We start from the raw sequence: 17,167 nt of genomic DNA, 5'->3' as shown, positions 1-17,167 counted from the left end.
GGGGCCGATACTCTTCAACATTTTTATCAATGACTTAGATGATGGGGTGGAGGGAAGCCTTATGAAGTTTGCAGATGATACGAAACTGGGAGGGATAGCTAACACAATGGAAGACAGGAATAAAATCCAAAGGGACCTGGATAGACTAGAAAATTGGGCTGAAATTAATAAAATGAAATTCAATAAAGACAAATGCAGGATTCTGCATTTAGGCCACAAAAACAAAATGCACGGGTACAGGATGGGAAATACCCGGCTTAGCAGTAGTGCATGTGAGAAGGACCTTGGAATTGTAGTGGATCGCAAGTTGAACATGACCCAGCAGTGTGATGCTGCGGCAAAAAAGGCAAACGTGGTTTTGGGCTGCATAAACAGCTATAGTTTCCAGGTCGAGGGAAGTAATAGTCCCACTATATTCTGCATTACTCAGGCCTCATCTGGAATACTGCGTTCAGTTCTGGGCGCCTCATTTTAAGAAAGATATAGACAAGTTAGAGCAGGTTCAGAAGAGGGCGACGAGGATGATAGCCGGTATGGAGAACAAGTTTTATGAGGAAAGGTTGAAGGAACTTGGCATGTTCAGTCTGGTGAAGAGAAGGCTGAGGGGTGACATGATTGCACTCTTTAAGTACCTGAAGGGCTGTCACATAGAGGAGGGTACAGATTTGTTCTCTGCTGCCCCAGAGGGTAGGAGTAGGTCTAATGGTTTTAAGTTGCAGGAGCGTAGATTCAGATTGGACATTAGAAGGAACTTCTTGACAGTGAGGGCAGTTCGGCAATGGAACCGACTGCCTAGGGAGGTGGTGGGATCCCCTTTGCTGGATGTCTTCAAGCAGAGGCTGGACAGCTATCTGCGGGAGATGCTCTAGCTGTGGATTTCCTGCTGTGAGCAGGGGGTTGGACTCGATGGCCTAGAAGGCCCCTTCCAACTCTATGATTCTATGATTCTAACAAGGCACATGAGTGTACAGGCGGGCCCCGCTTATACGGCAGGTTCCGTTCCAGACTGCCGCTGTAAAGCGGAAATCGCCGTATAGTGGAACGCATTGATGATAATGGGGCGTGTTGCGCGAAAATGACATCAAAATGGTGCGTGACGGAAAAAACCCGCCGTAAAAGCGGAACAAGCGCCTTAATGCGGGGACTTTCCCTAATTGAAAGCCACCGCATTAGCAAATCACTGTAAAGCGAAGTGCTGTAAAGCGGGGCCCTACTGTACACACATAAAATACTTTTTCTCTTCTTGCTTTGTCTTCCTTTGTTTTGGTCAGTCTGCCTTTCACATCAATCTTTTTACTGGTTTGTGCATCTGGATTTAATCACACTTGATTCCTGAAGAAACTGTAGGCCGATTTTTTGTTTAAACAGAGGACTTTCATTGCTACAATGAAGAGCCAACTAGGAAATCCATTACCACTTCTCTACAGCAGCCTTAGACACATTCTTAAATGCAGCAACGTCTGAGGAATACAGGCCAAAACACAAAAGGATAACTTTTGAACCCTGAACAATTCAGCCTTTGAGCTGCAGTAGGCTTAAATCCATGGCCTTGTGCATGTTTCTAAACTCTTTTGTTATGAATCAGCAAAGTCCAGTTTGTGCAAAAATATTGGAACAACTCTGTAAAGACTCATACAGTCCAACAGGCATGCAGATTTTGTTACTACCACACAGACTCTATCCATTATTTGCACAAAATAATTTCAAGTCATAATATAGTTCCTTCAAGTTTTAGCATAGGCTGTTGTCATGTTGAATTCATGCCTCAGGCACAGATTGTTAGTGAGAAAATTATACGGTGGCTTGGGCATAGTATTCTTCTGCTGGAGATGTACTCTTCGGGTTTTTTTCTAAATGCACCAACTTGTTTGAAAGGAAGTTGTGTTTCATGCTGTTGCATGAAAGAGGCACGCTTTCCCAATGAATATGTCTGAATAGCACCGAACGATGAAAGCAACAGATGCACACAGTGCACAATTAATGTTGACTTATATAGCTCAGCGGAATTTTGACAGCTCGAAGTCTAATGTGCAAAACCAGCTGTGGTGATGTCATTTTGGTGATGAGAGTTGTTCTTTGATATTTAAAGTGACTTGTGGCCCAGAGGCTTAAGGTGAGGCAAGGCTATAGAGAGCCCTCACTTTTCCCTTCATAACTAAGAAACATAAAATCAGAATTCTGCTCTTTTATTTTATAAGTACTGGTCTTCTTTATTATACATGAATCCCACCATTCTAAAACTATAATCAAAAGCTCCAACTGAAAAAGGATAGGAATCTAGACATTTTGCAAAAGTTGCCAGCCAACTGCTTGCTGTTTCTGTTGTCTCAGTTGAGAACAGCAACTTTCAAAACAAAGTCTCAGTTTAAATAACAAGATTATTCAGAGATTACCAAACAATGTGCATGTGGTGGGAAGTACATGCACAAAATTGCCCTGATATGCATATGGTTTTTACCTTTTGGCCTTGAAATGTCTGGCGTTATGTGTGTTTCACCCAGTCAAATCTGGAAGTCACAGACTTATAGCATGTGGTATTCAACACATGAAGAAGCAAAGAAATTTATCACACCACAGAGCAAAATGATCCAACCTTTTTTTTTAAAAAAAGGTTTTTCTACAATAGAGTTGAATGGCGATACAAGTCTAAATCTGTCACTGAAAGCAGTGTGGATCTACATGCCAAAGGTCTAGACTGGAAAATCAGACTGTTTCTGGCTCCTGCCATTGATCTGGAAGAAGCCATATCCTCCAAATTCACTGGTACAGGGAAACTGCAACACAAGTTCATATAGTTACTCCCTGCCATCCCCTTAGGAGTAAATAAAATATTTTTGGTGGTTTTGGATTGAACAGAACCATTATTTGACTTAGCACCTCTCTTTCTCTACTCTGTTTTAACTTGATTTTTAAAAATATTACATATATTGCATAATTACTTCGTATTCTACCTTACGAGAGCGATCACTCTGAAACAGGGCCGGATTATCCATTAGGCTTAGTAGGTTGAAGCCTAGGGGCCTGGAGCTCTTGGGGGCCTGTGATCCGCGGAAGCAGGACAGGAGCCGCGGATCTCAGGACAAGAGCTTCCAAACCGCCCGCCATCCCCCTGCTTCACTTACCCTTTTCTCTGCTGTTTTTTGCGGTTTGCCATCAATCAAGATGGCGGCCCAGGTTTCCCTAAGGGGCTGAAGCCTCTGCCGCCATCTTGGTTGATCGCACGCACACGTGCTACACGCATGCATTGCTGCCATCAACCAAGATGGTGGCAGAGGCCTCAGCCCCTTAGGAAACCTTGGCCGCCATCTTAATTGATGGCAAACTTGTGTGCGCAGACAAAAGGAAGTACTTCTTTACTCAGCGCATAGTTAAACTATGGAATTTGCTCCCACAAGATGCAGTAATGGCCACCAGCTTGGATGGCTTTAAAAGAAGATTAGACAAATTCATGGAGGACAGGGCTATCAATGGCTACTAGCCATGATGGCTGTGCTCTGCCACCCTAGTCAAAGGCAGCATGCTTCTGAAAACCAGTTGCCGGAAGCCTCAGGAGGGGAGAGTGTTCTTGCACTCGGGTCCTGCTTGCGGGCTTCCCCCAGGCACCTGGTTGGCCACTGTGAGAACAGGATGCTGGACTAGATGGGCCACTGGCCTGATCCAGCAGGCTCTTCTTATGTTCTTATGTTCACAGCCGCAAAAAAAGCAGAAAGGTAGGTGAAGCGGGGGGGATGGGATGGGAAGGTGGGCAGCTCAGAATCAGCCTAGGGGCCCTCCTCAGCTCAATCCGGCCCTGCCCTGAAAGGCAGTTTATGAATCTTTCACTAAGTAAAATGTGACTGCATTTGATACTATTGTATTTTATCCCATTTTAATGTACGTCGCCTAGAGTGGCTATCTGCCAGATAGGCGACACACAAATTTATTATTATTATTATTATTATTATTATTATTAAAATATTGCCTTGCCCCTTTAGTTGCTCAGATGCTTTTGTTTTGAAATTCTTGTGCAATCCCTGTGAATATATTATAGATCCTAGGACTATCTTTTTGCAACAAGAGGAAGGTGGAAGGAATTCATGGGTGTCTACCTGAGCTAGGAGCTAAGATTCTTTATGGTGTTGGATGAATTCAAAGAAAAATGCATGTTGCTACTGCAAAATTAGTACCCCTCAGTGGTGAAATATTTTTTGCATCCCCAGTGCAACACAGTCCTTAGAAGTGAATTTGAAGAATGAGCAAGCCTTGAGCTGGCATCTTCTAGATTTTTTTTCCTACTGACTAAAATTTTCAAGCTTTAAACATGTTCAGAATGTGACGTAGAACAAAGCACCCATATGCCTTTTATAGGCTTCCACTGTAGTTTTTGTACTGTGTATAGTTTTTGTACTGTTGTCATTCTTGGCTGTCACAATCAATATGTGATGCCGCTGACGAGAGTGCAGGCAACGCGGCAGAGCATGTGACAGAGCAAAGCACAAGAACAGTGAGTTTTACTCCCACAATAAATAATGCAAAGATGGGAAGGAGAGTTCAGGAGACAGATTCATTTGTAGTAACAACTTGTTGTTCATGTTGTTAGTGTAGCATCAACAATGTATGTGTTGCTTTACAGAGTAATCTGTGAGGGTGGAGAAAGGCAAGTCTTTTCACTAAGGAGTTTAGTTTTGTTATGGGAGACAGGACATTTCGACCCCATATTTTGAGGTTGCAGTACAGTACTAAGCAGATCCGTTAAAGGCTGGACCAGGACTTTCTGGAGTTTCCAAGGATTCAAAATGGATATGTATATAAGACCTGGGCCTGTCCATGCTAGCATACCCTATTCTATACAGGTCTAGAAATGCTTGGAAGTCTCTGCACTGTGTCACTAGCACAGGGGTGGTCCCTGGCTGCCTGAAAGAGGCGGTAGTGAGACCACTCCTGAAGAGACCCTCCCTGGACCCAGAAAATCTTAATAACTGTAGGCCGGTAGCAAATGTTCCATTCCTGGTCAAGGTCCTTGAACGAGTGGTTGTGGGCCAGCTCCAGACACTCTTGAATGAGACCGATTATCTGGATCCATTTCAGTTGGGTTTCAGGCCTGGTTTTGGCACGGAAACAGCCTTGGTTGCCCTGTATGATGACCTTTGTCGGGAGAGAGACAGGGGGAGTGTGACTCTGTTGATTCTCCTTGATCTCTCAGCGGCTTTCGATACCATCGACCATGGTATCCTTCTGGGGAGACTGGCTGAGTTAGGAGTGGGAGGTACTGCACGGCGGTGGTTCCGCTCCTACTTGGCAGGTCGCCTCCAGAATGTGGTGCTTGGGGAACATTGCTCGGCACCCTGGACTCTCCAGTATGGGGTTCCGCAGGGGTCAGTTCTGTCCCCCATGCTGCTCAATACCTACATGAAACCTTTGGGTGCAGTCATCCGGAGCTTTGGAGCGCGTTGCCATCAGTATGCTGATGACACGCAGCTCTATTTCTCCTTTTCATCTTCTTCAGGTGAGGCTGTCAATGTGCTGAACCGGTGCCTGGTTGCAACAATGGACTGGATGAGGACTTATAAACAGAGGCACAATCCAGACAAGACTGAGATGCTGCTAGTGGGTGGTTCTTCTGACCAGATGGTGGATGTCCAACCTGTCCTGGATGGGGTTGCACTCCCCCTGAAGGAGCAGGTTTGTAGCTTGGGGGTTCTCCTAGAACCATCTCTGTCACTTGAGGCTCAGGTAGCCTCGGTGGCACGGAGTGCCTTCTACCTACTTCGGTTGGTGGCCCAACTATGTCCTTATCTGGACAGGGATAACCTGGCTTCAGTTGTCCATGCTCTGGTAAGACAGAAGACAGTTGGAAACTGCAGCTTGTGCAAAATGCAGCGGCCAGATTGGTAACAGGGACCAGATGGTCCGAACATATAAAACCAATTCTGGCCGGCTTGCATTGGCTGCCTGTATGTTTCCGAGCTCGATTCAAGGTGCTGGTTTTGACCTATAAAGCCTTACATGGCTTGGGACCAAAATACCTGATGGAACGCCTCTCCCGATATGAACCCACCTGTACACTACTTTCAAGATCAAAGGCCCTCCTCCGGGTGCCTACTCTGAGGGAAGCTGGTAGGCTGGCAACAAGGAAGAGGGCCTTCTCAGTAGTGGCCCCCAAATTATGGAATGATGTTGTTGATGAGGTGCGCCTGGCGCCATCACTGTTATCTTTTCGGTGCCAGGTCAAGACTTTCCTCTTCTCCCAGGCATTTTAGCATGTGTTTTAAATTGTTTTAAATTTTTAAATTGTATTTTAAATTGTTTTTAAAAGATGTGTTTTTAAATTTGTATATTTGTTTTAATGCTTTTAGTTACTGTAAACCACCCAGAGAGCTTTGGCTATGGGGCGGTATATAAGTACAATCAATCAATCAATCAGTCAAGTGTGAGTGAGGCCATTGACTTGAGAAGAAATGCAATTTCATGGAAGTTTCTCTCTTGGCGGCAAAACATAGTGGGGTTCCTTAATAGCAAGAAGGTACTCTGAGACTTGATTTTCTCAGATCGTATTTTGCATCTTTAGAAGGAAAGAGGCTGTTCTTTCTCTCTTTGTTATTTTACTTAGTGATGTATGAAGCATTTTTTTTCTTGTCCATGTGACTATCCAGATTTGTCAGGAATTATCAACTTAATAAACGCTATCGGTTTATACACCAAAAATGACTTGTTCTGTTCTTCATTGTGAATAAGAGCTGGCAGATGATGAGCTTTTAGCAGCCCCTTTTTGATAAATCCCTGTTCAAAAAGTAAAGCAGAAGTAAAATATGTATGTCTGAAATAATATCCATCAAAAGGAAGGAAACATACACCTCATATAGTTAAATATTCCTTGAAAGTATCAAAATGTAACATTAAACTTGTGCTTTCTAAAGTTCATTCCTTGCAGATGTGCTTGATCATCTTTTGCTTCCAAATAATGTTTCTTTCTTTTTATTTTCTGCTTCTTGGTAAAGGAGTCAATCACTGTCAACATAAAGCAAAGAAAGCCAGGCGCTTTCTCCCTTTCGTCTTCTGTTCACACGAGTCGCCACCTAAGGGTACTGCACTGCTCTGCATTTAGGCTGCCTGATTAACCCAAAAATTGAAAAATACTAACTCGATTACAGATTTTTTCACCTGAGGCTGGAGTAAAATTGTAAATCAGAGTTCCAAGAATAATCCCACTGAAATTTTGGACCTCCTCACATACACTCAACTTCGCTCCTCCCTTACCCTGATTAGTTCTTCAGTAATCCACAGGAAATATTTCCAACTGTTGTAGATATTGGCACCTTTGTAGCAGTGTGGTGTGCTATGGAGGCAAACGATTGTGTAAAGCCAGTGGAGAAGCTCTGTAGATTCTTCATTCAGTGGCCTGTTTGGGCCAGCATATTCTTGGACCCCTGGTACAGCATGCTGTTGAATGTCATAGAATAATAGAGTATTGAGGTGACTTGTGTTAGTAAGTGATTGTGGCAATTCTGGCTGTGGTGTATAGATCTAAGGGCATGTGCAGGCACTACTTTTGTAGGGTATCTACGGTGGGATAGGTATCTACTAGGATTAAGTGTCCTAGGATTGGTGACTACATTATATGGTCTTATTATTTTAAATAGTCAGCTGTTCTTAACATATGTTTTATGGTTTTAATTTTTCTCAAAGTTTAATTCTATTTTTAATTGTATACTTTGTATGTTTTAATGGGGTGTTGTTTTTAGTTGTAAGCCGCTCTGAGTCCTATTGGAAAAAGGGCGGGGTAGAAATAAAGTTGTTTATTATTATTATTATTATTATTATTACTTTCATGTTAGCATGCTGGGCAAAGGGAAGTTCCACTATCATCTGACAGAAGAAATTCACTCAAGGAAGAGAACCAAAATGTAGCTGAGAGGGGGACAATTACACAAATCTAGGATTAACTGCAGCCCCATGGAGGAAAAATGTATTGTGTGCCCAAGCCCAGAGTGTTGGGCCTTGACAAATGGGGCTTTAGTAGGGGGAGTGATGAGGGGCACATCTTCAGCATGCCTCTAACATAGTATATTTTGAAGTGGCTGATTGGAAATCTGTTTGTATAGCTAGCATAGTAAAATTCAGAACGCATAATGTGTTCAGTTGTTTCATGTCGCGGCATCATATGGCAGCAGATACTGTTCTCGGTGGACTCAAATTCATACTAGCATTAAATAACAGTAAAAAGGAAAGTCTTTATCAAAGGGCACAGCTCTCACAAGCATCAAGGCTGTTTGCACCTTGGCTTAATTCATACTTTTTTATTTTATTTCCCTGTAGTGGAAGCTGTTGATGCTACTGGTAGTAAAGCACACTGGCTTAAGTTTCCTTTCCCCAAAAACTTCATTGAAATTTGTACCGCCGTTTTGTTTGCTTGCATTTTGCCCCTTGCTGTGAGGAATGAGGCCACTGGATTCCAGTGAGCCCCCTTTATTTCCTCCTCTGCGTTATCAAATCTCTTTTGAGCTAGGCATGTAAGATGACTACTGATTATTTTGCTACTGTTTGGCTTACTTGTGATTTTAATACTATAATCTCCCCATTTCCTTCCCCCTTTCTCTCTCCCCCTCCCTCTCCCTTCTCTTTCCCTGCATTCTTTCTTTCTCTCTCTCTCTCTCTCTCTCTCTCTGCATGCCACCTGGATCAACAGATGAAATTAGTGGGGACGGTAATATGTGGCTATATATATATTTTTCAGTCTGAGTGTCACTAACACACAGTTTACAGCCCTTTATGCTATTCTGCTATTAAAGTAGTCTTTGGATGGGGAGCAAAGTCATAAGGCTGGCTTGTATTAATGATTTCTTGTTACTCTGCAGTATCACACTTGCAGGACAAAGTGCTACATGTGCTGTGGTTTGTTTTAAAACCCTTTAACTGAGAATGGAAGTAGGCATTATATGTGTGACTGCTGTCAAAAATGGCAGTCAGGCATCTACCTTCCCTTTTCTTCTCTAAAACATCTGGACTTACCTCATGTCTTGACAACACAGCAGCCTACCACTGGGTATATTATACTAGAACGTACAGAGGGCGATTGGTAAAATAAATCTGCAGCTGCCTGTTTGGCTTGTTGGCTTTGAAAGGAGAAATTCCATTTTTCCAAAACATAACATGCTGAGCCTGAAATACTTAAGCAACAGCAAAATGCAGACTGAATTGTATGCATGGCTTCTGAAGTGGTACTGAGAATCTGTCTTTTCAAGAGCTGCTGTTTGTCTTGCTGTAGCTGGAAATTACTAAGTACAAGCAAAAAGGGGAGTCTTCTCCCCCCCCTCCCATGGGTGATTCTGTGAGAGGATCTAGAACACCAACTAGTGAAGAAATTCATTTCTTTAGATAAGGCTGCTTCTTTAAAACCAGCCCCCTCTGCTGGTCCTAGACCCTACTGCCTGACCCCCTAGGCCACTGCCAAGGCTCTGCAATTACTAAGCATTCCAAAATGAAGGAGTAGAATTGCTTATCTCAGTTACACCAGTAGCAGCGAAAATAAAATGTTTTCTTTCCAATAGAAGTCATTAGTCTCCCTGGGGTTAAAATGTGTAATTCAGTACCTGACAGAGAAAAGTAAGAGAACCAGGAAAGAATGGATTTGTATGAACACACTTTCTCTCAACTTTTAATTTATATTCTTATCCTTCAAATGTGAATGCACAATGATTTTTACAGAGTCTGCAATGTTGGCGTTGCATTTTGAGCTTTCTTTCTCTCTGCTCCCCATCATGCCAGAAGGGCACATATGCAAAGAAGGATCATGTCTGTTTTTGCTGGTCTGGGATGGGGAAATGTGTGCTGCTAAAATTGCGTATATCCTTTCCACATGTGCTTTTTTGCATCATGTCATTCTGCAGGGAGAGAGAGAGAAGAAAGCCACCATAAGAGTGGGTAAGGTTAATAAAGTAAAAGCAAAATATTTGAAGCTGATAAAACATGCTTTATTTCTGCTTACTGGGTCTAGGGAGAGTATCTTGCCCATAGCTTTTTTTACAAAAATGTTTTTATGTGGGAAATGCTACATGCTCAGGATTGTGCAGTGTTAAGCTTAATAGAGCCATAGTCCTATCTGAGGATTGTATCCTATTGCCACTATATTAAACCCATGTATTGATAAACCAAACTGCAATCTTAACCACACTTTCCTGGGAGTATGCCCTATTGAATTCAATAGGGCTTCATTCTGAGTAGACATTGTTAGGACTGTACTGTGACACTGAAGCTGCTGCTGCTGCTACTACGACTACTACAATAACTACTACTACTACTGCTTGCACTTTAGTGGCAGCACTAAATGATGAGTAAGCTCTGGGCTTAGTAAATCAGGAAACAGCAGAGGTGGGTTTTTATTCTCAAGTGTGTTGCTCTTTCCCCAAGGAGCTCAGGGGTTACTGGGGGGTATATTTGTTTATACTCTCATCAACCATGTGAGGGAGGTGAGGTTGAGAGAGCTCAAGGACTGTAGGCTACCCAGTGAGCTTCATGGCTAGGAAGCAATTTGAACCTGAGTTTCCTACATCCAGTCATAAGATTTTAGTCACTGCCCTGCAAGAACAGAAAGTAACTTGACAAATAAAATAGGAAAGGCTCTAGTAATCATGCTTTGAGATTATCTGGATGTGAATGAGCATTAGGAGTGTTTACTGAGAGCCAGAGAGGGAGGGGAAAACGAGAGGGGTGGGAAAATTTAGGTTTATAACAATTTTCAGTTTGGAACATGAGTAAGATGTTCAGGAAGAAATGTTAGTGTGACACAGATAGGAGAGAATATGAGAAGACAAGGAAGCAAAGTAATATTGGGAGTAATAATCATAGTAGCTGGTATAGCATAGTGGGGAGGAGAGCCTGGCTGGGAGTCCACAGTCTGTGAGTTCAAATCCCTGCTCGGGTCTCCTGCGTGTAGAGGGCCAGCTAAAGATCACCCCACCGGGAGTGGCTCAGGGGTTACGTGCCCTGCCACCTGTGCAGCCGTGGGCAAGCTGCATAGTCCCAAGGAACCCAATTGCCCCCCAGCTGGCAGTTGTGGACAAGGAAGGGGCTGGCTTGTGCAGCTGTGGCAAGCTGAGTAGGCCCTAGCCAGCTGGGGAGGACTAGCCTCAGAGGGAGGCAATGGTAAACCCTCTCTGAATACCGCTTACCATGAAATCCCTATTCGTAGGGTAGCCATAAGTCAGGATCGACTTGAAGGCAGTCCATTTCCAATCATAGTGGAGGAAGCTGACACTGTGAACAAATGGGATTGTTGTGGTACTTTGAGCACTGAGTAAGTAAAGTGGGGTTAAAGACTGCTACGTGGAGTAAGAGGGAGAAGGAGGAAGTTACTCAAGGTGGCAGAGAGAATGAATAGAGCCAGGAGAAGAAATAAATGATGGATGCAAAGAAGTCCAAGACTGAAAGTGAGTTAAAACAGATGGAATAATCAGCAGGTTGAACTTGACAGATAGATTGGGAAGAAAAGGACTGAAGGGCCTTACATTTCAGTCTCTGGTACAAAACGTGCCAATTGTAAGTGGAAGAATACATCTACGGCACTGTTGATTTTGAATGGTCCCACAGAAAACAAAAATAGTAATTAGAAAAGGGTCAAAATCCCACTTCGATGTTTAGTGCAGGTATGCCAGGAGACTTTAATTGTGCTCCATTTACAATTTATATTACTGTTGTTTTACCATTTGGGGGCATTTTTTGTACATTAATTCAAAAAGTAGACTGTGAAACAGTTGCCAGATGATCTTTTAGGCTTGGCCAGGAGATGGTCACTGGAGTTTGAAGTTTGAGAGGGGATAGCGTTTGGAAGGTTAGAATTATTTATCTTGCAAGTACCATCTCAAGAAAAAAAAGGTAGTTTCTCACTAGCAGTACTTTAGAGTTGTAGTTTTTTAAGCCTGTACCTCAGATGCAGTATTTAAGCTATTGAACAGATGGGTAGATGTTTGGGGAATTAAGGTCTAAACATACCGATTTCATAGAGACCTAGGGGTGAAAGTACAAGCTTTCATATACGTACCCAAGGTTCAGTCCTTCACAACTCCAGTTAACAAGCAAGAACGCATGAGAGCCTCCTGCCTTCTCCATTCTAGAGACCCAGGAGATCCTTGATGGGCAGAATAAGTTTGGCACAATAAGCCAGATTTATATAAACATTCTTGTCGCTCTTATTATTAGCATTAATTAGTTCCCAGTGAACTAATTTCAAGCAAATATTCCATAATCTATAGGCCATGAAATTAAACCAAATCCATTTGCAGAGAGAGGACTTATCCAAGAACTTGTGATCCTTTAAGCAACTTGCAGAAAAAAAGAGTTAGGGAGCACTCCATTGTGTCTGTCTGGACTGTAACTAAATGTCAGACTTTTGCTGCTAGTGGATCTTGCATCCTCAAAAACTTAATAATGCCAAAGATCTACAAAGATCTTCCTTGTCTGCACTTCTTGATTTATCGTTCTCTCCCACCCCATTGTCTTGTAGTAGGCTTAAAAGCCGGAAATTTCATTTGATGACACAGACAAGGCTTATTCATATTTTGACTAATAGAATTGGGGAACTGTCTACTATTTAATAAAATATGCATTCAATTTGTCTCTAATCACTTAAAAACAAGTCTGTGTGGTATAATGTAGTAGGCAATGAGATCATCTTCATGTCCATGAATAACTTTGTGCATGGCGAGGATTTAGTGATCTAAGCAGATTTGTGTGAAGGTGAAAAGGTTACAGGTTTTTGTTTTTTAGATGGGAAAGGGGGGCAGTATCCCCCACCCTCAAATTGCATTTTGTTCTTCAAACTCTCTTGATTCCTTCCTTTCAGAAACAGATGACTACGCAGAGATCATAGATGAGGAAGATACTTACACCATGCCCTCAAGTAAGTAAAATGTTCACTCTAGAGCTTTTCATACACATAAACATCAGAACAATCAAGAGAAAGCCAGTTTGGGTCCATTGGCTTCCTTGTAGCTCAGTACGTTTTATGTCGCTTGTGGGTCACAAGATAAATACATTTGAAAAATCAGATGGATTTAAAGCAGAAAGTTCTATAGATAATATTATGCTTGTGGGAGTTATGTTACATTTTTTTCTGAGTCTGATTCATGAATCAAGGCTAACAGGTAAACTGCCTAATAGAAATTAGCAAAAATTTCATTGGGTTAGAAAATGAATTACTGTAGACACAAGTACCTTGAAAATATAAAATGGATGAGCAAAAACTTCATGTGATGTATCTCTTGATAGTTTGTACCATTTCAGAGGAGTGCTAAATTGGCTGGATGGTTTCCCAACGTTAGACTAGCATTCCACGGGGCAGATTTTCCTGCCATGCTGTGGGGAGCATTCAATCACTTAAGCCCCACCTGCAGTCCAACATCATACAGCCCAGCAACCAGAGCTTGGAAAAGTTACTTTTTTTGAACTACAACTCCCATCAGCCCCAGCCAGCATGGCCACTGGATTGGGCTGATGGGAGTTGTAGTTAAAAAAAAAAAAAGCAACTTTTCCAAGCTCTGCCAGCAACAGAGAGCATTGCATTAATGGGGCTTCTGCTTGCTTGCTTTAAAGCTGAATTCAGTCTTGGATATTGTAGCGCTGACTGACTTCAGGACTTGCCTTGACAGCCGAAGACCACAGGCTCTCCTACCTCTTCCCTTTCTGTGTGCTAGGACCTGGAAGTAAAGGTCTGGTTAAATGCTCAAACATATAAACAAATTAGTCATACTTTTGTTTTGAATAATATAGGCAAATACCCCTAGTTTTTGAGGGTGTGAGGTGTTTTCATATTTTTTATCATGCTTGAATTATGATTATGTATTATTTAAAAGCATTTATAAACTGCTTAATATTAAAAATCTCTGAAAAATGGAAATGGACTGCCTTCAAGTCGATCCCGACTTACGGCGACCCTATGAATAGGGTTTTCATGATAAGCGGTATTCAGAGGGGGTTTACCATTGCCTTTCTCTGAGGCTGAGAGGCAGGGACTGACCCAAGTCACGCAGTGAGCTTCATGGCTATGTGGGGATTGAAACCTTGGTCTCCCAGGTTGTAGTCCAACACCTTAACCACTACACCACACTGGTGTAAAACAAAAAATCAAACACAAAAATGTTATAAGAAAATATTTTTTAAAAAATAGAACTCTAGTAATACTGGGTTGATGTGAAATGCCATAAAGTACCAAAGATTTCAACAGCCAGTCCAAATAGCTGGTTGGTAAGCTGGTGTAACATAGCGGCTAAGCGTCTGAGCTATGAATCAGGAAATTCCCAGTTCAGATCTCACTTCTGTCATGCACGTACTAGGTGGCCTTAGCAAACTATGCTTTCAGCCCTAGTACTCCCATTGTCTATGGGAGATAATAATACTGACACCATACAGAATTATTGTAAGGATTGCAGCTAGATACTGCATATGAAGTGCTTTGAAGACATCAAAGTGCTATGCAAATATTAATTAGTTGCTTTGTTAGTGTTACTACTACTACTGCTACTGCTACTATTACTACTTGAGGTTAGCCCAAGGACGTGTGTATATCCATTGGGATTTTAGCTTTTCCCCTTTTAAACAGCAGATATAGAAAAACACTCCAAATCAGAAACTGCTTTTAACATGCTCCTCCGTTTGCCAGGCAATATAGAGGATGTAGGGGAATTACAAGCCTAAACTGAATGGTATAAAGGGACATATAGCAACGTTGCAGGTCTGAGTGTTGGTCAATATCTGGATGGGAGACTTCCAGGGACCCCCATTTCCCAGTTCAGATGCCATGCTTAGCCGTGGTGTAGTATTATTGGAACAAATCTTAGGGTTGTTTGCCTGCCCCCATTTCCTCCTCCTTCTGCACATGGGGGAGGAGATTTATACCATTTCTGATGTCAAATAAACTGCAGCTTCCTATAACATCTGAAACTGAAACTGTGGCTTATTTTGATTGCAGTTAGTTCAAATCAGATATAACGGGAAACACCAGTTTGTTCAAAATTGGAAGTGCAAGGTTTCCATTTCCTCCCCTCACTTACAAAGAGGGAGGGAAGGAAGAGTGATTCAGCAGTGTGTCTGAGCTAGGTCTGTCTGTGCCACCATGGAAGGAAGGCTGGATGTAAATGTAATAAAGCAAGCCCCCTTGGTGGGAAGGGGAACTATTTGGTTGGTGTTCCTGTTTTTGGCTATGCTGTAGGTAATGAGAGAGGATAGCTCTCAAAAATGTGCATTCCATATTCTGAAGCCCTATCCCAAAACATGCTGTATCTTGCAAATAAAGGCTGGGACCACATGTGTACTAGGACCTGGAAGTGAAGGTCTGGTTAAATGCTTCTTTACTGGTACTGGGTCACAAAGATGGTGGCAGAAAGAAATTTAGGTTATGTACTGAGGGGGGGGGGGCTCCACTAAATCCAGATACAAAGTCTCTGTGGGTGGATTTTTAAATATTAGAAATATTTTTCCAAATATGTTACGAATTTTAAGAAGCTATTTCTAAGGAAGTGTTTGATTTTTCTCTTAATTGCACTGCAGAAAGCTATGGAATAGATGAAGGTAACAGGAGATCCTTTAATAATCTCTGTGTTTGCAACTTTGGAATGATGTGATGGTGTTTTTAAAAAACTTGACTTTATTAATAGAAAGTGTTAATTGGCTTCATTGTGTACAATTACGCCAATATATTTGAGAGCTTTGGGATTTTAAAGAGGACAATGCATTATTTAATTAAAAAGGGTGTAGGACATTTTAAGCCCATTTTTGTTGTGTCAGCTGCCCTCACTTATTCTTATCAATACTGTAATGTAAATGAAGTATTGTAGTCCTAAAGTACCTGTGATTCATTTTGGAGGTAGCTACCAGTGGAAAAGATAAATACAGCATGTTTCCAAGTAAACATTTGTATGTGAATTATGGAAATAAAAGCAAATCAAATGAATTGATTGGATATAAAGAAATTTATGCACTAGGAAGCCACTGGTTTTCTTAGCCATGTGCATTAAGCTAGATAAAAAGTTAATAAATAACACACAATCTTATTATGTCAGTTTTGCATCAAATATCACCAAGTGTTTATTTTTCGTTTTGTAAATATATAGTTCCTTTTCCTATCCCCTTCCACACACCTCTTTAAAAATACTCATGGCTGTTTTGCTGATTAACAGTGTAATCCTATGAATGTTTACTTGGAAGTAAGTCTCACTTTGTTTTCAGTGGAGCTTACGCTCAGGCAAGTGTGCATAGGATTCCGCCTCAAGCACCTAAAATATTATATAGTGGAGAACTCTTAAACATACTGTCTGCGGAGGCTAACCCATATAATCTGGGCTACTTGCATTTCTTTCCATGTCGTCTTATCGGTCATAATCCAGTTAGGATATTTTAATTATATTTATTGCATTAATAATAACTAAACACTTTGGAACTAATTCAGTATGTCTGGATTTCAGAGCATCCTTTTCAGGGTTTTCATTCAAACAGTTGTTTAAGAGGATACCGCTGTGAAGACAGTATTTGTATAGATTGCGCAAAGCAAATTCTAGTTTGCTTTTCAAATGCCAATCATTTTGTACGAGTTACTTTTGAAATTTTTGGCATCTTGTGGATTATTTCAGTTGAAAGCTTTTCATCCGTAGATTGACATTTAAATGGATTCTGTTCCAATAGCCAGGGATTATGAAATTCAGAGAGAACGGATTGAACTGGGACGCTGCATCGGTGAAGGGCAATTTGGAGATGTACATCAAGGAGTTTACGTGACCCCAGTAGGTATCCTTAATGTTTTCATGCTTCTTCATAAAGTGAATTCTATCCCTTTTTAATTATGTGCTTTGTGAAAGCCCTATGTGTTTCATATATTTTTGGTGGATAAAATATACTTCATCTTCAGTACAAGTAGAGCAGGCAATTAGAAAGAGACCCACCCTCTTTGTTAGGGGTGTACCTCTGTTCCAACCTCTGACCTGGGAAATGACGAAGTAGAAGCAACAACAAAAGTTCATATTTCAAGCTCAGGTTGTCTTGGGGGGGGGGGGATAAGTGAATTCCTAGTTGTTAAATTTGCAAATGTTTTCTCTCTTAGGAGGGAAGAGATACTGCCCAATATGAATAAACCCATATTGCAGAGTATATGCATGAGACTCTATCTGTGATATCTCCAGTGTCCACTGCAAGCAGTGTGGCT

At 41.7% G+C, this 17,167-nt stretch overlaps 1 protein-coding gene across 13 annotated transcripts in view; it reads left to right on the top strand.

Moving 5' to 3' along the window:
- The window catches only part of PTK2 (protein tyrosine kinase 2), a 356,254-nt gene that overhangs the window by 248,813 nt on the left and 90,274 nt on the right, over window positions 1–17,167 (top strand). For 8 of the 13 annotated variants that reach the window (XM_061607042.1, XM_061607039.1, XM_061607035.1 and 5 more), the window contains 5 exons: window positions 6,978–7,061; window positions 8,666–8,683; window positions 12,818–12,874; window positions 15,520–15,540; window positions 16,651–16,748. In XM_061607042.1, coding sequence (XP_061463026.1) covers window positions 6,978–7,061; window positions 8,666–8,683; window positions 12,818–12,874; window positions 15,520–15,540; window positions 16,651–16,748 — 278 coding nt within the window. The remainder of the gene's footprint in view (window positions 1–6,977; window positions 7,062–8,665; window positions 8,684–12,817; window positions 12,875–15,519; window positions 15,541–16,650; window positions 16,749–17,167) is intronic. The other 5 variants (XM_061607043.1, XM_061607036.1, XM_061607044.1 and 2 more) reach the window with 5 other exon arrangements.

The sequence above is a fragment of the Rhineura floridana genome, chromosome 1, assembly GCF_030035675.1.
Source record: "Rhineura floridana isolate rRhiFlo1 chromosome 1, rRhiFlo1.hap2, whole genome shotgun sequence".
In the NCBI taxonomy this organism is placed as follows: domain Eukaryota; kingdom Metazoa; phylum Chordata; class Lepidosauria; order Squamata; family Rhineuridae; genus Rhineura; species Rhineura floridana.
Note: the sequence above shows the minus strand (reverse complement) of the source record. Positions and strands in the feature narration are given on the sequence as shown.